Source organism: Nycticebus coucang, chromosome 19, assembly GCF_027406575.1.
Source record: "Nycticebus coucang isolate mNycCou1 chromosome 19, mNycCou1.pri, whole genome shotgun sequence".
Lineage (NCBI taxonomy): Eukaryota > Metazoa > Chordata > Mammalia > Primates > Lorisidae > Nycticebus > Nycticebus coucang.
Window position 1 is genome coordinate 15121897 of NC_069798.1, and position 22977 is coordinate 15144873.

Consider the following 22977-nt stretch of genomic DNA (forward strand, 5'->3'; position numbering starts at 1 on the left):
AACAAAGAAATACTAGACTTAAATCTGACCCTAGAACAAATGGACTTTACAGACCTCTACAGAACATTCCACCCTAATAAAACTGAATATACATTCTTCTCATCAGCCCATGGATCATCCTCCAAAATAGATCATATCCTAGGACACAATTCTAACCTCAGCAAACTTAAAAGAATAGCAATTATTCCTTGTATCTTCTCGGACTACCATGGAACAAAAGTTGAACTCAACAGCAACAGGAATCTTCATAGTCAAACAAAGTCATGGAAACTAAATAATCTTAGACTGAATGATAGCTGGGTAAAAGACGACATTAAGAAGGAAATCACCAAATTTTTGGAACAAAAATGATAATGAAGACATAATTTATCAAAACCTGTGGGATACTGCAAAGGCAGTCCTAAGAGGGAAATTTATAGCATTGGAAGCCTTCATCAAGAAAACAGAAAGAGAGGAAGTGAACAACTTAATGGATCATCTCAAGCAACTGAAAAAGGAAGAACACTCTAACCCCAAACCCAGCAGAAGAAAGAAAATAACCAAAATTAGGGCAGAATTAAATGAAACTGAAAACAATAGAATCATTCAGAAGATCGATGGAACAAAAAGTTGGTTTTTTGAAAAGATTAACAAAATTGATAAACCTTTGGTCAACCTAACCAGAAACAGAAAAGTAAAATCTCTAATATCGTCTATCAGAAATGATAAAGGAGAAATAACAACAGACACCTCAGAAATTTAAAAAATCCTCAATGATTACTACAAAAATCTCTATTCTCAGAAATATGAAAATCTGAAGGAAATGGACCAATACCTGGAAGCACGCCACCTTCCTAGACTCAACCAGAAAGAATTAGAAATCTTGAATAGGGGCGGCACCTGTGACTCAGTCGGTAAGGCGCCGGCCCCATATACTGAGGGTGGCGGGTTCAAACACGGCCCCGGCCGAACTGCAACAAAAAATAACCGGGTGTTGTGGCGGGCACCTGTAGTCCCAGCTACTAGGGAGGCTGAGGCAGGAGAATCGCTTAAGCCCAGGAGTTGGAGGTTGCTGTGAGCTGTGTGATGCCATGGCACTCTACCAAGGGCCATAAAGTGAAACTCTGTCTCTACAAAAAAAAAAAAAAAAAAAAAAGAAATCTTGAATAGACCTATATCGATCACTGAAATAACACCAACAATAAGAAATCTCCCGAAAAAGAAAAGTCCAGGACCAGATGGCTTCACATCCAAATTCTATCAAACCTTTCAAGAGGAACTAGTACCTATATTATACAACCTTTTCCAAAGCACAGAAAAATAAGGAATACTTCCCAACACATTTTATGAAGCAAATATCACCCTGATCCCCAAACCAGGAAAGAATCCAACAAAGAAAGAAAATTATAGACCAATATCAGTAATGAATATCTATGCAAAAACATTCAATCAGATCTTAGCAAACAGAATTCAACAACACATCAAAAAATTATACACCATGATCCAGTTGGTTTTATTCCAGGGTTATAGGGTTGGTCCAACATACGCAAATCTATAAATATAATACATTGCATCAATAAAATTAAAAAAAAAAGATCATATGATTTTCTCAATTGATGCAGAAAAAGCCTGTGATAATGTCCAGCATCCTTTCATGATCAGAACACTTAAGAAAATAGGTTTAGAAGGGACATTTGTTAAACTGATAGAGGCCATCTACAGCAAACTCACAGCCAATATCATATTGAATGGTGTAAAATTGAAAATATTTCCTCTCAGATAAGGAAGGAGGCAAGGATGCCCACTGTCTCCACTGCTATTCAACATAGTAACAGAAGTCTTAGCCATTGCAATCAGACAAGAGAAGGCGATCAAGGGTATCCAAATAGGGTCAGAAGAGATCAAACTCTCACTCTTCGCTGATGATATGATCCTATATCTGGAAAATCCCAGGGATTCAACTTCAAAACTCTTAGATGTGATCAAGGAATACAGCAGCATCTCAGGATGCAAAATCAATACTTACAAATCAGTAGCTTTTATATATGTCAACAATAGTCAAGCTGAAAATATAGTCAAGGACTCTATTCCTTTTACAGTAGTGCCAAAGAAGATGAAATACCTGGGAATTTACCTAACAAAGGACACGAAAGATCTCTATAAAGAGAACTATGAAACTCTGAGAAAAAAATAGCTGAAGATGTTAACAAATGGAAAAGCATACCATGCTCATGGCTGGGAATAATCAACATTGTTAAAATGTCCATACTACCCAAAGCAATCTACAGATTTAATGCAATCCCTTTAAAGCACCACTGTCATACTTTAAAGAACTTGAAAAAATAGTACTTCATTTTATATGGAATCAGAAAAAACCTTGAATAGCAGATACATTACTCAGAAATAAGAACAAATCAGGAGGTATCACATTACCAGACTTCAGGCTACACTATAAATCTACAGTGATCAAAACAGCATGGTACTGGCACAAAAACAGACTGACAGATTTATGGAACAGAATAGAGAACCAAGAGATGAACCCAGCTACTTATTGTCATTTGATCTTTGACAAGCCTATCAAAAATATTCAGTGGGTCGAATGGACTAGCAAATTGTGGTACATGTATACCATGGAATACTATGCAGCCTTAAAGAAAGATGGAGACTTTACCTCTTTCATGTTTACATGGATGGAGCTGGAACATACTCTTCTTAGCAAAGTATCTCAGGAATGGAAGAAAAAGTATCCAATGTACTCAGCCCTACTATGAAGCTAAATTATAGCTTTCACATGAAGACTATAACCCAACTATAGCACAAAACTATGGGGAAAGGGCCAAGGAAGGGGAAGGGAGGGGGGGTGTTTTGGTGGAGGGAGGGTAATGGGTGGGGCCACATCTATGGTGCATCTTAGAATGGGTACAGGCGATTGCACTAATGTACACAGCTATGATTTAACAATAAAAGAAAAAAAGAAAAAAAAAAAAAGAAATAGAATGTTACCAGAACCACAAAAGCTTCCTTGATTAAAAAAATATATATATTCAGTGGGGGAAAGACTCCCTATTTAACAAATGGTGCTGCTGGGTGAACTGGCTGGCAACCTGTAGAAGACCAAAACTGGACCCCCACCTTTTGCTATTAACAGAAATTGATTCTCACTGGATAAAAGATTTTAACTTTAACTTAAGACATGAAACTATAAAAATACTAGAAGAGAGTGCAGGGAAAACACTTGAAGAAATTAGCCTGTGAGAATATTTTATGAGCTCTCCCTCCTTGCCCTCCCCCAAGGTGGGGCAGCCCTAAGAAAGAAGGAGACGTGGACCTGAACTAGGCTGGCTGTAGCCATGGGAGTGAAGAAGGGGACAGACTCAGTAACAGAATGGACGGAGGGGAAGTGGAGACAGGGACCCCTAGATTTCTGATTCGGGTGATGATGACCACAGATAAGATTCACAGGTGAGAAGCAGGTTTGGGGAAACAGATCAGTTCCCCTGCAGGAGCCAGGGAGAACCAGGACAGCAGGTCATGGGCTATGCTGGGGCTCTGAGCTCAGGGGAGAGGTCTGGGCTGGAGACCTGATGTGGGAGCCATAGGTGAATATGGCGAAGGGTGTGGAGGGGATCACCCAGAAAATACGTGGCCTAAGGACAGAGGCTCCCGACATGGCCATGGAAAACCCCGAGGGGGCAAAGGAACAGGCAGAGGACAGTCAGCTGTGTGAGCCCCCCAGAGCCTGCTCTCTCCTCGGTAGACTGACAACACCAAGGTTATGGGCCCAAGGACACAGGCCAGCAGTGAGGAGAGGCTCCCACAGAAGAGAGGAGGCTGGCTGAGGCACCGCCTCTGCCTCTCAGGAGCAGCGGCCTGCCAGGGGAGCTCCGGGCCCATGGGATGGACACCTCTCTTTCCTGCACACCTGTGATAAGCGCATGGCCCGAGGCACCCAGCTAGCCTCTCTGTTTTAGAAATTCTAAAATTGATACGACATGAAATGGGCAGATGTCAGAGAAAAGGAACTCTCCAAAGCAGGAGGAAATTAAAACCACCACTAGTAACACTAATAATCACAGATAATGTGCTGGAACCCATGTAGTCGCTGTGCTCTCCCAGAAACTCTATGAGTTGGGTGTTGTCATTATCATCTTTCAGAAATGGAGGCCCAAAAAGTGAAAGAGCTTGTTCCAGCTGGTAGAGCTGCCATTGGAACAAATTTCCCCAAGGTGAGCTAAGACCCCTGCACCCTGTGTGAAACCACCACGCCAAACACTTCCTGTGAGAATGCGTCCCCATAAGCCCACAGCAATGTGCTCTTGTCTCCTCAGGTCTAGGTCAGCCCTGGCCTGGAGCTGAGCTCAGTTCACATCAACAAGCCCTCCCGCTTATGTTTGGTGAACTACGGCCATGTCAAACCCATGTTCCTTGAAATCAGTGACCACTGTTAGGAATTCTTAACTGGAAACTGGTGGCAGGAAAAGGCAGACACTAATTCAGGCCACAAAAAGAAAAGTGCTTCTTCGAAATTTAAAGCAAGGGAAGCAAAACTAGCATTCTGCATGATCATTTACCTCCTTCCGAAAACACTTCTGGTAGCCACAGATGATAACTTCAGCTACATTATGCAAAGTGAGAAACACAGGAATGGCCTGAAAGAAAACAGAATAAGAAACATGAAAATATTTTCTTCCATCTCATAATCACTTGGTTCTTGATTTTCCCTTAAAAGTAAACAACATGGGCTACATTCTGGCATTCACATCCACCATCTCTCCAGCACAGACTCTTGTCCGTGGCTCAGAGCCCTTTGCTATAGTCTTCCTCTTGGGAGGGTAGACGTAGAGGCTCGCCTCCTGTGGGTAGTCTCAGCAACAAGCAGTTAGTAAGTCTCTGGCGTATCAGGCACTGTGCAAGATGTAGGAACCCATTCCGTGAGCACGATGGACAGGAGAGTCCCCATCACGTGGACATACCTAACCCAGCCCAGGGACAACAAGCCTTCCTGGAGGGACTGAAGTCCTAAGTCTAAAGGAGAACCAGATGATGAACTAGCATGGATGTGGGAAAGGGTCATGGGCAGAATACCCAGAAGCCCAACATAGAGGGTGAACCCTGCTCCTCCAAGGACCTGGAGGAAGTGGGACAGGGGGAGCACAATGAGGAAGGGACAAGTTGGGGAAAGGAGAGTGGAGGATATTCTCGGGCCACACCAGGAAATTAGGATGGTCCTGTGAGCCCCACAAACCATAAAGAATTTTTAAGTAACCCAAGACATGACCTGCATATTTAAAGGAACGTGGCTGCAGGGTATAGGGCAGATGGCAAAGACAGCTGCAAAATCCAGGGGAGTCACAAGCTGAAAAATGGCCCCCCTGAAAGATATCCGTATCCTAATCCTTGGCACCTATGAATGTTACATGACATGGGAACAGTGGGTCTTTGCAAATGGCAGTAAATGAGGATGCGGAGATGGAGGAATGATCCTGGATTACCTGGGAGGCCCTAAATGCCATCACGTGGCTCCTTAAAAGAGGGGCGTAGAGATGTGACACGCAGAGAAGGGGCAACGTGAGCACAGAGGCAGAGACTGGAGTGATGTAGCCACAAGCCCAGGAAGGCCAGAGGCCACTGGAAGCTGGAAGAGGCCAGGAACAGATTGTCACCTAGAGCCTCAGGAGGGGGCACCATCCTGCCAACACCTAGCTCTCAGCCCAGCAATACTGATTTCAGACTTCTGGACTGCAGAACTGTTGAGGGAATACACTTCAGCCGTTTGAAGTCACTCGAGTATGCGGTTTTGTTGTTTTCTTTTTGTAGAGACAGAGTCTCACTGTACCGCCCCCGGGTAGACTGCCATGGCGTCACACGGCTCACAGCAACCTCTAACTCTCGGGCTTACGCAATTCTCTTGCCTCAGCCTCCCAAGCAGCTGGGACTACAGGCGCCCGCCACAACGCCCGGCTATTTTTTTGTTGTTGTTGTTACAGTTTGGCCAGGGCTGGGTTTGAACCCACCACCCTCGGCATATGGGGCCGGCGCCCTACTCACTGAGCCACAGGCGCCGCCCAAGTATGTGGTTTTGTTAAAGCAGCCTCTGGAAACTAACACAAGGACTGACCAGACAGTGGTCTGAACTTGGAAATGGCACAGAAGACAGAGACAAGCGGACATGTTAAGGAAATATTTAGGAGACTGAATTGAGGTTAAATATCTAAATAATTGGGATCAACTCTGCATTAAGGAAAATGGAGCGGAAAATACACAGAAAATGCAACCCTCCAATAGATTATTAGGAGGCATGTTTCCCATTGCTGGGCTGTTTGCTAACCGTGGCTGTCTCTCCAAACTGGATAGGTAATCTCGACAAGGTGAGGGGGAAGGACAAAGGGGCAAAGAATTCTGTTGTCTCTGTCATAGAGGATGATAACGGTGTCTCTGGGAAGGCCAAAAAAAGATAAAGAATAAGAGCATGTGTTTTAAGGTCAAACGTGGTGGCTCAAGTCTGTAATCCCAGCACTCTGAGAGGCTCAGGCGGGTGGATTGCTTGAACTCCTGAGAGTTCAAGACCAGTCAGAGCAAGAGTGAGACCCTGTCTTTACTAAAATTAGAAAAAGTATTTACAGGCGTTGTGGCAGGTGCCTGTAGTCCCAGATCCTCCAGAAGGATGGATTGAGCCCAAGAGTTGAGGTTGCTGTGAGCCAGGACGCCACAACACTTTACGCAGGGTGACACAGTAAGACTCTGTCTTTAAAAAAGAGCCTGGGTGTTAGCATCAGTTTAGGTTTCAGATACTGCTAGTGGCACCAGATGTGTCTTCAAACTTTTTATTTTCCTCCCGGGTAGTGGGTAGAACAATACCTGCAGCGGCTAGAGGACCTGGAGGGCAGCTCAGGAGCAGTGCCCGAACGCCAGCAGGTCACAACTTTGGGCCCCGCCCCCATAGCCTCTGCCACCCACCAACCTGGGTGCATCACTCCAGTTTCGAGAGGCCACTTCAAGATTATGCTGCTCACCTACTTTTAGAGAGATTTATTCTTCATCTTTATGAAAGATATGTTTTTACCTTGTTTTTAAAATAGCTATAACTTCATATAGCTCTGCCTATTTCAGTATCCAGTTCTAACTTGCCCTGTTTTGTTTTTGAGTTCTTACCTTACATTTTTGCCTTTTCAAAAAAAAATTTTTTTTCAATTAAAAAAAATTATTTTTAACGTCAGGGCTGTGGGCCAGACACAGAGGGGCAGATCGGAGGGCCTCAGTACACCTTCCAAAGGGTAGTATCTTGACTGTTTTTAAAAACACTTTCTACTTTATCTTTATTAAAAGTTCAAATCAAATTAGTTTTGCTTTTAATTTCAGACTCTAATTTCTTTTTTAAAATGTATCTTTTGTGCTTTTTATTCCTCTTACATGTTATATTTAAGAGGTTTTTGTATCTCTTAAAATTATTAAGAGATTACATATGTTTTGTTTTTTTAAAGCTAGATTTTATCTATTACATAAATTAAATTATCTATTTTTTAAAGCTAAATTTATCTAGCTAAATTTATCTATTTAGTTAAACTTGTGCTCTAGCCTTCTAGTTATTGCATAAAAAATCTTGAATGGGTTAATCATATGGTACATGAAAGCAAATATGAAAGGGTAGGTTGAATCTTATCAAATTAAGATCTCATTTAAAATTATTTTTGCCTCTTTGGCTATAAAATTAGTAATGAGATCAGATTTAGGATTAAGATCACAGAATTATAGACCCTAACTCTAGACTTTAAGGAGGCTTAATTTTCTCAATTTTATGATGTGAAAACAGTTTTCTCAATCTTCCTGACCTAGGCCCTTCCTTCTCTGATCAAATTCTGGGGGAAAGATCTACTTATAAATGTAGACTTGAGGCCAGGTGGGTGGCTCACACCTGTAATCCTAGTACTTTGGGAGGCCCGAGATGGAAAGCTCTCTTGAGCTCAGGAGCTTGAGACCAGCCTGAGCAAGAGTGAGACCCCATCTCTCTATTAAAATAGAAAAATTACCAAAAAAAAAAGAAAAAAGAAAAGAAAAGAAAAAGAAAAATTAACCTGGCATTGTGTCGGGCACCTATAGTCTCAGCTACTCTGTAGGCTACAAGCAGGAGGATGCTTGAACCCAGGAGTTTGAGGCTGCCGTGAGCTATGATGACACCACTGCACTGTAGCCTGGAGCAATGGAGTAACAGTGTCTCAAAAAAAATGTAGAATGATTTAAGTACACTAATAATAGCTGCTACCAGTACCATGTTACGCACAGTGCTAATTATTTTATTTGCAAACTCTTATTTAAACCTCCTCCGAGCACCTCTGTTAGTAGGTGCTATTATCCTGACTTTATAGACAAAGAAAATGAAGCTTAGAGAAACCAGGCAACATGCTTGAGTGTGCACAGCTAGTTCAGGGGCAGAGCCGTGACTCTAATCCAGGCCTGTCTATCCGCAAAACCCATGCTCACAGCCTCAAGGTTAGGATACCCAAATCATGTCAAGCCCCACTGAAAACCTCGTGGATATCTAACTGTTTAAAGTTTCATAGGACTAGTGTGTCTCAAATCCTGGCTGGCTGCTTACTCCAGTAATAAAACTGATTGGAACAAAAATGGATGAGCTCATAGTAAAACTTATACCATTTTTATTAATATAAAGGCTATCTTCAGGCTGGGCGTGGTGGCTCACACCTGTAATCCCAGCAGTCTAGGAGGCCAAGGTGGGTGGATTGCTTGACCTCAGGAGCTCCAGACCAGCCTGAGCAAGATCGAGAGACCCTGTCTCTACTAAAAATAGAAAAAAAAAATTAGCCAGGCATTGTGGCGGGCACCTGTAGTCCCAGCTACTTGGGAGGCTGAGGCAAGAGGATTGCTTGAGCCCAAGAGTTTGAAGTTGCTGTGAGCTATATAACGCCACAACACTCTACCCAGGGTCACAAAGTGAGATTGTCTTAAAAGGTGGGGTCTATCTTCTACTCCTACTTAACACATTTTAGAACAGTATTGCAAGCCTTTTTTTCTACTGAGAAGCTAATAGGCTTTCGAGACCATTATTCTGTAATTAATCCAGTTACACTCTATCAGACTGTGTACAAATTACTCAAAAACAATATTAAGACAGTTTGCAACTTTAAGCACCCAGACTTCCTTGGCCTGTAACTCTGCATAGTTGGAACTATGCTATGTTAGACACGGCAGTCATTTTCAACCTGTGTACTGTGGCACACTGGTGTGCTGTGACAGGATCTTAGGTGTACCAAGAAAAATTTTAAAGACAGTTTATTAAATTACTTTCAAAAGAAGTTCAAAGCACAGTCAAGTATATTCTTTTTTTTTTTTTTTTTTTTACTTTTTTTTGATCAACATAAAGTATGCTGTGGAAGTTTAACTACAGGTTCAAATGTACTGTGAGATAAAAAAGATTGAAAAACACTGCCCTAGAGACAGATTCTTTTAGAAAACCTGGCCTTTACTATCCGTATGAAGTGTCATTTACATGAAGTCAGGTTTAGCAGGACTTACTTTTGTTTAACAAATATTCTGAGAAATAATAACAGCAATAATAATAGTTAAGACATATTGAGTACCGTGACCCAGACACTGATCTGCTTTTACATATTTAAACTTCATACTAACTCCATGAGATAGATATTATTATTATTATTTTGAGATAGATATTATTAACAGCTCTGTATACAGATGAGAAAACTGAGGGGTCTGTTCTGGTTCTTTTTTTTAATCTGCCTCTTCATCATTTGAAATCACTTTGGGATGATTTAAATACACACTTGCTGCTAAAGAGAAATAAAACTAAGTTACGTTCTTCTACACTGCCAAAACTCTAGGAATAGACCCAACAACAAAAGGTCTTCCCATCTTTCATCAAGGAAAATGGCTCAACATCAACTACCACAAAGCTCAAATCATTTTTTTTTTTTTGGAGACAGGGTCTCACTTCGTCACCCTTGGTAGAGTGCCGTGGCGTCATGGCTCACAACAACCTCAAACTCTTGGGCTCATGTGATTCTCTTGCCTCAGTCTCCCAAGTGCTGGAACTACGGGTGCCCGCCACAATGCCTGTTTTTTGTTTTTTTTTTCCTAGCTCAAGCTGATCTCAAACTCATGAGCTCAGGCAATCTGCCTGCTTCAGCCTCCCAGAGTGCTGGGATTGCAGGCATGAGCCACCACACGGGCCTTCAAGTCATCATTTTTGATACAACTCTGTCAAAATGTAATTGACTGAATTAAACTACATGCAGGGCAATTCAGTTAATTACTTAGGGGCAGAATTTGCAACTAATTTGTACTTAGAGTCTGTTTAAATGTCAACTTTTCATCCACATACCATAGAAATTTTTCTGTCTACGAAGAGAAACTGGTTAACTATTACTTAGAAACACTTCATTATTATACCCCATGTATCCCAGAGTGGAATTTTGAAAGCTTGCTTGTTACATGTCCAGGTGTTGAACTTAGACTGATTTTCCATGGAAACCCCTGACCGTGCCCACAGGCACAGCCTTTGGTCACTTGGCAGAGGTGTAAATGACTCCCTTATTCAAGCATAAATCTTGGGTCACCTTAATTTTTGTAAAGAATCATCAATCGTGATTTTCTCTTTGGGTGATTTTGAAATACATAGGTGTGTGCTTAATCTTATAATACAGAATAACTGCACTCCAGGTCCTCGCCACAGAAAGTTAATTTGAACTGTTCAATCAAAACTGGGCAAGCAAAAAACTAATGCTCCAAGAGGACTGTCTCAGGGTAAACTGCTCACCCTGAAACGGAGCCAGAGAATCAGACATGTGTGGTCTTCACCCTCAGAGAATGCGCCCACTGAACCAATGGTCCTATGTCATTCTGCCTCTAAATACACTAAGAATCCTGGACATTGGTGACTGTTCTAAGGACAGTAGAAGGCCTTCCCCTCAGACCTGTGCACAAGGGAGAGCTTTGCTTTTCTTCAGCAATGGCTCTGCTCTTATCTTACAAGTGCTGAGAGTTTTCTAACTTTTTTATTTGGCTTCAAAAAGCCAAGACCTGAATTCATTGCCCAACTGCAATTACATTGTGAGCTATTGAGCTATTACAGTATGAATTCCTAAGGCACTAAATCTCTCATCTAGTTCTATTCCTATTAGCTTTTACCTAGATTTCTTCTAAAATTCTCTTCATAAAAGTGCTTATCTTGTTTTATTGTAATTATTGGTATAAGCTGGAAGATGGTGAAGTATTTGGATATGCATATTATACACATACATGAATATTTATAAACAGATTTGCATGAAAAGATGTGTGTTTATTTACATTAATATTATTCTTCTGCCGTTAGATGGCAAGCTCCTTGAAGGCCAAGGGCCACACGGCCCTCTGTCCCAATTTCAGGATAAGCTTGGAGGTCATCAAGCATCACTTCATCTTACATCACTTGAGGCAGCTGACCTGGGTCTAGGGGGCCTAGTCCTCCGAAAAATAAACATCTTACTCTGCCAGTATCCCCCTGTTTGGCAAAATGCTAATCCTAAGAGAGATGCTCAGGAATAAGAACTAGCCTAAGGAGGAAATGGCTCCTTCAGCTTGGTACGATCCTTCGGTCATTTTGCAGACTGGAATGGTGGGCCAACCTGCCTGTTCTCAGTGACATGCTGTTCTCCTCACTCTTTCACTCAAGTTTATGGACCAAATTCAGCTAAACTAAATAAGCCATGTCCCACAGTATCCCAAAGGAGTTCTGAGTAAGACAAGTAAGAACACATTATCACGCTCTCCTTTTCATATAATCCTCAAGAAAACTTCTACCGGAACCCACAGCTTGGGCTTTTTTTCTTAATTTTTAAAACTCGTGGTAAAATAGATATAACATAAAATTGACCACGTTCACCATTTTAAACGTACAGCATAGTAGCACTAAGTACATTTCACATGGTTGTGCAACCATCACTACCATCCATTTCTAGAGCTCTTGTCATCTTGCAAAACTGAAAGTGCCTATTAAACACTAATTCACTCTTCCTGCCGCCCTGTCCCTGGCAACCACCACTCCAGTTTCCAGTTCTGTGAAGTTGACTCCTCTAGGTACCTCATACAAGAATCACACGGTATTTGTCTCTTTGTAACTGGCGTACTTCACTTACCATAACATCCCTGAGTTTCATCATGATAGCAGCATGGGAAGGATTTTCTTCCTTAAGGCTGAATAATATTCAATTCTATGTATATGCCACCTTTGTTCATCTGCTGATGGACACCTGGGTGACTTCTACCTTTTGGCTACTGTGAATAACAGCCAAATGAAAACCGGTGCACAAAAATCTCTTCATGTCCCTGCTTTCGAGTCCTTTGGGGATATATCCAGAAGGAGGATTGCTGGCTCATATGATAATTCTATTTTTAATTTTTTGAGAATTTGCCATACCATCTTCCATCGCAGCTGCACTGTTTTACATTCCTAACAGCAGTGCACAAGGCTTCCAATTTTTCCACATCCTCATCAACACTTACTATTTTCTGTTTTATAGAAAAGAAATATGTCTTTCAGCCATCCTAATGGGTGAGAAGTGGTATCTGATATATATATATTTTATTTTTATTTTTTATTTTTTTTCTGGCCAGGGCCCGGCTTAAACCCGTCATCCCTGGTATACAGGGCCAGCACCCTACTCCTTGAGCTATAGGCACCGCCCCCTCATATTGCTTTGATTTGCATTTTCCTAGTGATTTATGACATTGAGCATCTTTTCACAGGTTTTTACATGAGAATAGACAATTAATTTGGTGAACTCATCCTAGAAAAAGTGCTACATACCTCATTGCAGAATATCACTATGGCACCTTCAAAGTACTCCCAGTGGCCATCTGGTGACTATAGTGATATTCAGCAATGAGGTATGTAGCCCTTTTTCTAGGATGAGTTCACAAACTTAATTGTCAGACCCTCGCATAATGACAGCTCTGATCGCCATTCCAGAAAAAGAGCTTCAAAATTGTTTTCAAGGGCAAACCAGGCACTGGCCTCAGTGCATAACTTCCCAAGGGGAGTACCTTGAAGGTGACCATAGTGATATTCAGCAAGGAGTTATGTAGCACTTTTTCTAGGATGAATTTGCAAACTTAATTGTCTGACCTTCTATGTCATCTGCAGAGAAATGTCTGTTTGCCCAAAAAGTCCTTTGCCCATTTTTCTTTCTTTGAGACAGAGTCTCAAGCTGTCGCCCTGGGTAGAGTACCATGGCATCACAGCTCACAGCAACCTCAAACTCTTGGGTTTAAGCGATTCTCTTGCCTTAGCCTCCCAACCAGCTGGGACTACAGGTACCCGCCACAACACCTGGCTATTTTTTGCAGTTATAACTGTTGTTTGGCAAGCCCAGGCTGGATTCGAACCCACCAGCTCTGGTGTATGCGGCTGGCACCCAAGCCGCTGAGCTACAGGCACCAAGCCAACCTTTGCCCATTTTTCAATCAGATTCTTTGAATTTTTGTTGTTGAGGGAGTTTTTGCAAATGTTTTCTCCCGTTTGTGTTGAATTTTTACCTTATTGATAGTGTCCTTTTATGCACCAAAGTTTTTCATTTTGATGACGTCTAATTAGTCTATTTTTCTTTTGTTGCCTGTGCTCTTGGTGTAATATCCAAAGAAATTATTGCCAAATCCAATGTCATAAAGCTTGTTCCCCAAGAAGTTCAATTTTAATAAGCCATTTTGTAAGAGTTACAGGAAACATTTGTATTTATTTACTTATTCAGACAGAGTCTCATTCTGTCTCCCTGGGTAGAGTGCCATGGTGTCGTTATAGCTCACAGCAAAACTCAAACTCTTGAACTCAAGCAATCCTCCTGCCTCAGCTCCCCAAAGTAACTGGGACTACAGGCACCTGCCATGATACCCAGCAAGTTTTTCTATTTTTAGTAGAGATTGGGTCTCACTCTTGCTCACCTGGTCTTGAACTCCTGAATTCAAAGAAGCTACCTGCTTCAGCCTCCCAGAGTGCTGGGAGTAAGAAGATAAAGAAAATCTGGAAAAAGGTTTACTGTATTGCCAACAACCCATATTTTTTTTATTTTTTTTATTTTATTTAAAATTTTATTTACTTTATTTAAAAAATACTTGATTAAAAAAAAGTTTATATAACCCTTTGCTTTTACTCTTTTTCTTTTCTTTTTTTTATTATTATTGGGGATTCATTGAGGGTACAATAAGCCAGGTTACATTGATTGCATTTGTTAGGTAAAGTCCATCTTGCAATCATGTCTTGCCCCCAGAAGGTGTGGCACACACCAAGGCCCCACCCCCTCCCTCCTTCCCTCTCTCTGCTTTTCCTCCCCCCCATGACTTTAATTGTCATTAATTGTCCTCATATCAAAATTGAGTACATAGGATTCATGCTTCTCCATTCTTGTGATGCTTTACTAAGAATAATGTCTTCTGCCTGTAGTCCTAGCTACTTGGGAGGCTGAGTCAAGAGAATCGCCTAAGCCCAAGGATTTGGAGGTTGCTGTGAGCTGTGTGACGCCACGGCACTCTACCGAGGGCGATAAGGTGAGACTCTGTCTCTCTCAAAAAAAAAAGAATAATGTCTTCCACTTCCATCCAGGTTAATACGAAGGATGTAAAGTCTCCATTTTTTAATGGCTGAATAGTATTCCATGGTGTACATATACCACAGCTTGTTAATCCATTCCTGGGTTGGTGGGCATTTAGGCTGTTTCCGCATTTTGGCGATTATAAATTGAGCTGTAATAAACAGTCTAGTACAAGTGTCCTTATGATGAAAGGATTTTTTTCCTTCTGGGTAGATGCCCAGTAATGGGATTGCAGGATCAAATGGGAGGTCTAGGTTGAGTGCTTTGAGGTTTCTCCATACTTCCTTCCAGAAAGGTTGTACTAGTTTGCAGTCCCACCAGCAGTGTAAAAGTGTTCCTTTCTCTCCACATCCATGCCAGCATCTGCAGTTTTGAGATTTTTGTGATGTGGGCCATTCTCACTGGGGTTAGATGGTATCTCAGGGTGGTTTTGATTTGCATTTCTCTAACATATAGGGATGATGAACATTTTTTCATATGTTTGTTAGCCATTCGTCTGTCTTCTTTAGAGAAGGTTCTATTCATGTCTCTTGCCCATTGACATATGGGATTGTTGGCTTTTTTCATGTGGATTAATTTGAGTTCTCTATAGATCCTAGTTATCAAGCTTTTGTCTGATTGAAAACATGCAAATATCCTTTCCCATTGTGTGGGTTGTCTCTTTGCTTTGGTTGTTGTCTCCTTGGCTGTACAGAAGCTTTTCAGTTTAATGAAGTCCCATTTTATTTTTGTTGTTGTAATTGCCATGGCGGTCTTCTTCATGAAGTCTTTCCCCAGGCCAATACACACTTCCAGGGTTTTTCCTATGCTTTCTTGGAGGATTTTTAGTATTTCATGCCTTAAATTTAAGTCCTTTATCCATCTTGAATCAATTTTTGTGAGTGGAGAAAGGTGTGGGTCCAGTTTCAGTCTTTTACATGTGAATATCCAGTTCTCCCAACACCATTTATTGAATAGGGAGTCTTTCCCCCAAGGCATGTTTGGTTTATCGAAGATTAGGTGGTTGTAAGATGTTAGTTTCATTTCATGGTTTTCAATTCGTTTCCAAGTGTCTTGTCTCTATTTTTGTGCCAGTACCATGCTGTCTTGACCACTATGGCTTTGTAGTACAGACTAAAATCTGGTATGCTGATGCCCCCAGCTTTATTTTTATTACTAAGAACTGGCTTAGCTATACGGGGTTTTTTCTGGTTCCATAAAAAAGGCAGAATCATTTTTTTCCAAATCTTGAAAGTACAATGTTGATATTTTGATAGGAATGGCATTGAATAGGTAGATTGCTTTGGGAAGTATAGACATTTTAACAATGTTGATTCTGCCCTACCACAAGCATGGTGTGTTCTTCCATTTGTTAAAATCCTCTGCCATTTCCTTTCTGAGGATTTCATAATTTTCTTTATAGAGGTCCTTCACCTCCTTCGTTAGGTATATTCCTAGGTATTTCATTTTCTTTGAAACTATGGTGAAGGGAGTTGTGCCCTTAATTAGCTTCTCATCTTGACTGTTATTGGTGTACACAAAGGCTACTGACTTGTGGACATTGATTTTATATCCTGAAACATTACTGTATTTTTTGATGACTTCTAGAAGTCTTGTGGTTGAGTCTTTGGGATTCTCTAAGTATAAGATCATGTCATAAGCAAAGAGGGAGAGTTTGACCTCCTCTGCTCCCATTTGGATTCCCTTCATTTCCTTGTCTTGCCTAATTGTATTGGCTAGAACTTCCAGCACTATGTTGAATAGTAAAGATGACAGAGGACAACCTTGTCAGGTTCTAGTTTTAAGAGGAAAAGCTTTCAGTTTTACTCCATTCAGTAAAATATTAGCTGTGGGTTTGTCATAGATAGCTTCAATCAGTTTTAGAAATGTGCCACCTATGCCTATACTCTTCAGTGTTCTAATTAGAAAAGGATGCTGGATTTTATCAAATGCTTTTTCTGCATCTATTGAGAGGATCATATGATCTTTATTTTTGCCTCTGTTAATATGGTGGATAACGTTTATGGACTTGCGTATGTTAAGCCAGCCTTGCATCCCTGGGATGAAGCCTACTTGATCATGATGTATCACTTTTTTGATGATAAGCTGTAATCTTTTGGCTAGGATTTTGTTGAGAATTTTTGCATCTATATTCATGAGTGAGATTGGTCTGAAATTCTCCTTTTTGGTTGGGTCTTTCTTGGTTTTGGTATCAGGGTGATGTTTGCTTCATAGAATGTGTTGGGGAAGATTCCTTCTTCCTCGATTTTTTGGAATAATTTCTGCAGTACAGGAATAAGCTCTTCCTTGAAGGTTTGATAGAATTCTGGTGTGAAGCCATCTGGACCAGGGCATTTTTGGGTTGGAAGTTTTTTTGTTGTTTCTTTCATCTCAGTGCTTGAAATTGGTCTGTTCAGGAGCTCTATTTCTTCCTGGCTAAGTCTAGGGAGAGGGTGTGATTCCAAATATTGATCCATTTCCTTCACATTGTCAAATTTCTGGACATAGAGTTTCTGGTAGTATTCAGAGATGATCTCTTGTATCTCTGTGGGATCAGTTGTTATTTCCCCTTTATCATTTCTGATTGTGGTTACTAGAGATTTTACTTTTCTATTTCTTGTTAGTCTGGCCAATGGTTTATCTATTTTATTAATTTTTTCAAAAAAAACAACTACAAAAGTGCCCAGCGCATGCTTAGCATTGAATTTTCCCGGTGGCTGTTCCCATGGTCCACTGTCCAGCACTGCACCTCCCCATCCCTTTCAGTACCTCAAGGTCAGGAACCAGGTCTTATTTGTCTATAAGCAGGCAACGCAGAGTAGGTCCCTAATAAATATTTGCTGAACGGATAGCTATAAGAATAATCTCTTTTCCGTTAACTCTGTATAATATCCAGTTGTGCTATGCACAGTAGGTCCCTAATAAATATTTGCTGAACGGATAGCTATAAGAATAATCTCTTTTCCCTTAACTCTGCATAATATCCAGTTGTGAGTTTGAGGTAGAAAAATAGCAGAGAGCTTTCCCCACAACACCTTTGCAGAGTTAACTTAGCTTTCCCCCAGGAGCTGCACATCAGGAAATAGAACTTCAAGGCCTTTTCAGATAAAAGGAGGCCTTTAGGGAATGAGCTACCCAGAAAGTGTTTTGCATAACAATGCACCTACGATTTGAATTGAGCACTTTCCCCTCAATTCCTTATGGATTCATTAAACTGACAGCTTGGCACCTGCGGTGTTGATGCCTGTTTTCCATCCAACACAAACTGCACGAGTGCCTCTTGTAGTCATACCCCCTATGAATTTCTAAGCAACTATGTGAAAACAAAGAGCTCAGAAAACAAAGGGAAGATGCTGGGTTGAGTTATTTTACTAAAAAACAATAATAAGTATCTCCTTTCCGCCCTCCTCCCACTGTAATTGGGTATATTTGGTTTGGGTTGTTTTTCTTTGTTCAAAGAGTTTAAATTGCAACAGCTTCTTTTTGCTTATTAAAGAAGGCTGTGCTGTAAGCTGGATGCAGTGGCACGTGCCTGTAGTCCCAGCTACTCAGGGGTGAGGCCAGAAGATAACTTGAGTGCAAGAGTTCGAAGCCGGCTTGGGCAACAGTAAAAAGACCTCTCTAAACAAAATAAGAAAAACTAGCAAGGCATGGTGGCACACACCTGTAGCCCCAGCTACTTGGGAGGTCTAAGGCAAGGGATTGCTTGAGCCCAGGAGTTCAAAGCTGCACTGAGCTATGATCCTGCCACTGTACTCCAGCCTAGGCAACAGAGCTAGACCCTGTCTCTTTAAAAAAAAAGGTAGCTTTGGGTCAATACCACTCAAAGTACTGGTCATTGAGAAAATAAGCAGCTGGCAAGAGAATGTAAACCAATGCATTGCTACCCTCTTCCAAAAGTCTTGCTATAAAAATATATATATATATATGCCAGCTCAACTAACTGCTGTTAGAGTGAATCTTCTCATGGACAGGTGACAAAGAGTCCAACAACTGGCACACTCGTGGATCACAGCTCCGGAAGCATTGTTCCAGGTTACTGAACTCCTCACCTGCCTGAGAACATACTAGATTGACATTTACAATGGATCTTTGAGGGGCTTTGGCTACCTTGTATCCATATCTCTTTTTTTTTATAAAGCACCCCAATATGGAGGATCCTCCATACCCTCCTCTCAGTCTATGGGATCTGGGCATGCCCCCTGATGCCCAGGTATCCGAATCTTTCCAGCCACCATGAATGGTTCAGGGAAGCCATGACACAGGGCAAGCCAGTCAACATAACCACATCCTCCTGGCTAGTTCTCAGACCAGGGAGGATGCAGTGGCCCTGACTGATCCAAACAGAGTGAAGCTCGGGATTCATGCAAGAGCTTCCCGAGAGCCAGTATCTTTCTAGTAAAGGTACAAGGATGTGAGCTTGGCGTTAACAATACCCATGAAAGAGGGGCCTGGCTGTGAAACAGGGCAAAGATAAGAGAGCAGAACCAAAAGACGAAAGAAAGTGGATTCTGCATACGTCACTGGGACCTCGGGATCAAGCCATGCCTGGAGTATGCTTCTACCCTATGACTTTCCCGTTACATGAACTGGTAAATCTTCTATTTGCTCTGAGCAATTTTCATGCTAACACTTGCAAGTGAAAGAGTCTAAGGTTACACGTTGACTCCTGTACTCTGGGCTCACTCTAAAATCCGTATGTGTTGGTCCTAAAGAAGTAAATCTTGAAAAGCAAAAGAGGAGTCAGAAGCACTGCCACTATTGGGGACTAGAGGCGGGTTAGCAAGACTTTCAAACCTTCATCTCTTCCTCTGTCAAATGATTAGCATCAGCCTCATCCCTTATGTGTATGCTAGGTGACTGTGAGAATCACATAAAAAGATACAGAGAAAATCACTCTGGAAACCTAGGAAGAAACATTGTACAAATAAAAGGTTTGTTATGAGCACATCTTACTCATTCAAACTTCCAAATTCTGGCCTGACTATACTATCCAGAACCTGGAATAGATTTTAAAAACCTCTGCGCAATACACAGTTTTTACTAAATCCTGTAGTCTATGGTGTAGGAGAAGAATTACCCTAGGCCAAAAGGTCTAAGGCAAGGAGAGCCTGACAGAACCCAGAAGCAACAGAAAGCCAGTGCCAGGCCCGTGTTCTGGGCAGAGCACCAATTCACACTGTGGTTCGGTCCTCAGGCCCACCCAGGAAGCTTTCCCCCTCCCCGGCTGTACTATCATCTCATCTACTCAAGCTTATGAATCATAAAAGAAAAAATGATCATTTCATTTCAAAATTCTATTCCCAACCAGTATTTTGCAATTTTGGAATTGTTTTACAATAACATTATTATCCAGTTAGGCAGATTTTACTTGTTTGTTTTTGCTGTTTTTGTATCTGAGATCTAAGGCACCAACATAACAACAAATTTTATATAACAAGACTAAATTGTTTCATAAATTCTGCATCTTCCCAAACATCAAAGAACAAACATTTCCTGACAAAACAGCAGTCAGGGTGCAAGACAGGAGGAGGAATTAACTCTATTCCTGATTTTTGCTGTCTTCTGTTAATGGTGGTTTTAATGGATTCTCTTTGATGACAAAATAATTTTTGGACTTCAAAATAATATATCTGGAAGCAGCTTGGCTCTTCAAAGTTCCTGCATCTGAGGAGCTCAATCCTGCAGGGGAGAGGCAGGAGGGCAGAATTGAGAGCTTGTTTTACTAGAGTCCTAGTGTTCCCATGTATGAAATGCCAACTCCGTGCCAGGAATTTACATCCACAACCAAACACATCAATCGTGGGTCACACTACCAATGGGTAGGGTTCAGTTCCTCAGAAGCAAGGAGCAAGTTGAGCCCTGGTTCTCGGCTCTCCTGAAGGGCCTCCACGCAGGCAGAATGGGGGGAGGGATCTCCATGGGGAAGGGTCTGAAAATACTGCTATGCTACTCTCAAACATAGTGGCTCATACCTGTAATCCTAGCACTTTGGCAGGTTGAGGCAGGAGGATCATTTGAGGTCAGGACCAACCTGAGCAAGTGCGAGACCAGTCTCTACTAAAAATAGAAAAATTAGTGGGGTGTGGTGGCACAGGCCCATAGTCCCTGATACTCAAGAGGCGGAGGTGGGAGGATCACTTAAGCCCAGGAGTTTGAGGTTGCAGTGAGCTATGATGACACCACTGCACTCTACCCCAGGTGACAGAATAAGACCCTATCTCCAAAAAAACCCAAAACAAACAAAAACAATTGCTACTTTCCCTTCTGCTTCTCCATCCATTAAAGCTGATGCTTTGCCCCTTATTGATCTGAGGTGCAATAAGTTAAAAGGCAAGAGGAATATGAAAGGGGTTGCTCCCCACAAACCTTGAACACTTACCAGTCTGGACAAGGCTCTGGATCCAGCATAGATTATACCCACAAACAGCACCGAAGCAGGAAGCCACGTCAAAACATTAGATCTGGAAAGACAGAAAAAAGCCGTAACACTTTTGTTACTTTATGTTAAAAAATCTAGCTGGGTTAAAAAATCGAAGGGTTGACCCTTCGGATGCACCAACCACAGGAACGGAGCTTGTCCAAACATCCCTGAAGGATTCCTTAAGCGACGTGGTCTTTACCCACCGAAAGTGACAGAGGCAGACAAAGCCTTCCTACCTGCACTCCTGTCATTTGCTGACTACCGACTGTTACTGATCCCAGAGTTAGAAAAGGGCTTGCTGCAGGTTGGGAGAACAGAACAGACTTTTTTCAAAGGCAATGAACATTATCCTTTGAATTTTAAGTAGTCTAGAAGTCTTGAACCCAGGCCAAATAATTAAAAATTGAAAAGGCAATATACCATAAGCTCCATGGAATCACAACCCAAAAGAGCCACAGTATCAAAGGGCTGAATCAAAAAATGTGAAAAAGAATCCTAGAACTTAAGGTGACTTATGCTGACTTCTTCAACCATCAACCTGATGTTGCTGCAATTCTAGTTTGGAAAACCTTGAAGGACTTCTAAAGGGCACATTTCTTTTTTTTTGGGGGGACAGAGCCTCAAGCTGTCACCCTGGGTAGAGTGCCATGGCATCACAGCTCACAGCAACCTCCAACTCCTGGGCTCAAGCAAGTCTCCTGCCTCCACCTCCCAAGTAGCTGGGACTACAGGCGCCTGCCACAACGTCTGGCTATTTTTTGGTTGCAGCCATTGTTGTTTGGCGGGCCCGGGCTGGATTCGAACCCGCCAGCTCAGGTGTATGTGGCTGGCGCCTTAGCCGCTTGAGCCACAGGTGTGAGCCATAAAGGGCACATTTCTTTGATTCAATTGTGGCCACACCAGGAACTGCTTTTTCATTACAGTTTAGAATCAAAATCCCAGTTTCCACATACAGTACCTATCACGGCGATTGCAATTTATTGCCTCTATCAGTTAGAAATGCAGTCAATGGATTAACTCGAGTTCCTAGAGTTACCCTGATAATGAATAAATAAAACCATTCCAGCAGGATTTAACATAATAACCCCAACTAACTCAATGAACTGCCCTCCTGGAATGATGCCTGCCCAAGAATGTTCTTCGTAGGCCAGGTGCAGTGACTCACACCTGCAATCCCTGCAGTCTGGGAGGCCAACGTTGGGCGGGCAGATTGCTTGAGCTCAGGAGTTCGAGACTGGCCTGAGCAAGAGCAAAAGCCCATCTCCACTAAAAATAGAAAAACTAGCCAGGCGTTGTGGTGAGCACCAATAGACCCAGCTACTCCAGAGACTGAGACAGATTATTTCCTAATCCCAAAAGTTTGAAGTAGCTGTGAGCTGTGATGCCATATCACTCTACCCCAGAGTGAGACTCTGTCTCAAAAAACAAACGAAAAACCCCAAAAATGTTCTTTGTGAATTCTATTAGCACGGGCAGGCATTCCATCCAAGATGAACCCCAATTGGTACAACTTCCCAGGAAACCTAGCATTTAAGCGTTTCTAGTCCATAGCAAAGGCCTTCGAACATTACTTGCTGCATAAATTCATTCAGAACATATACAGCAACTTACAAGTTGCTAGGAATTATTAATACCAGCTTCACAGTCAACTTTCACTGAGCACTTGTGCCAAGTGTTCCATACCCTGTATCTTTTTAAAATCTGCACAACAACCTTATAAGGATGTTATTATCATCACCATATTGTTTATGCAAGGAAACTGAAACTGAAAGAGTTTAAATAATTTACCTGTGGTAGAAGACAAGAAATGGCAAAGCCAGAATTTGAATTCAGATTTTTTTTTTTTTTTTTTGTAGAGACAGAGTCTCACTTTATGGCCCTCGGTAGAGTGCCCTGGCCTCACACGGCTCACAGCAACCTCTAACTCCAGGGCTTACGCGATTCTCTTGCCTCAGCCTCCCGAGCAGCTGGGACTACAGGTGCCCGCCACAACACCCGGCT

General features: G+C 41.8%; 1 protein-coding gene across 1 annotated transcript in view; it reads right to left on the reverse strand.

Annotated features, from left to right (window-relative positions):
• The window catches only part of TMEM241 (transmembrane protein 241), a 137963-nt gene that overhangs the window by 86277 nt on the left and 28709 nt on the right, over positions 1–22977 (reverse strand). The window contains exons 4-5 of the mRNA XM_053571686.1: positions 20935–21016; positions 4551–4628 (exon numbers count right to left, since the gene is read on the reverse strand). Coding sequence (XP_053427661.1) covers positions 4551–4628; positions 20935–21016 — 160 coding nt within the window. The remainder of the gene's footprint in view (positions 1–4550; positions 4629–20934; positions 21017–22977) is intronic.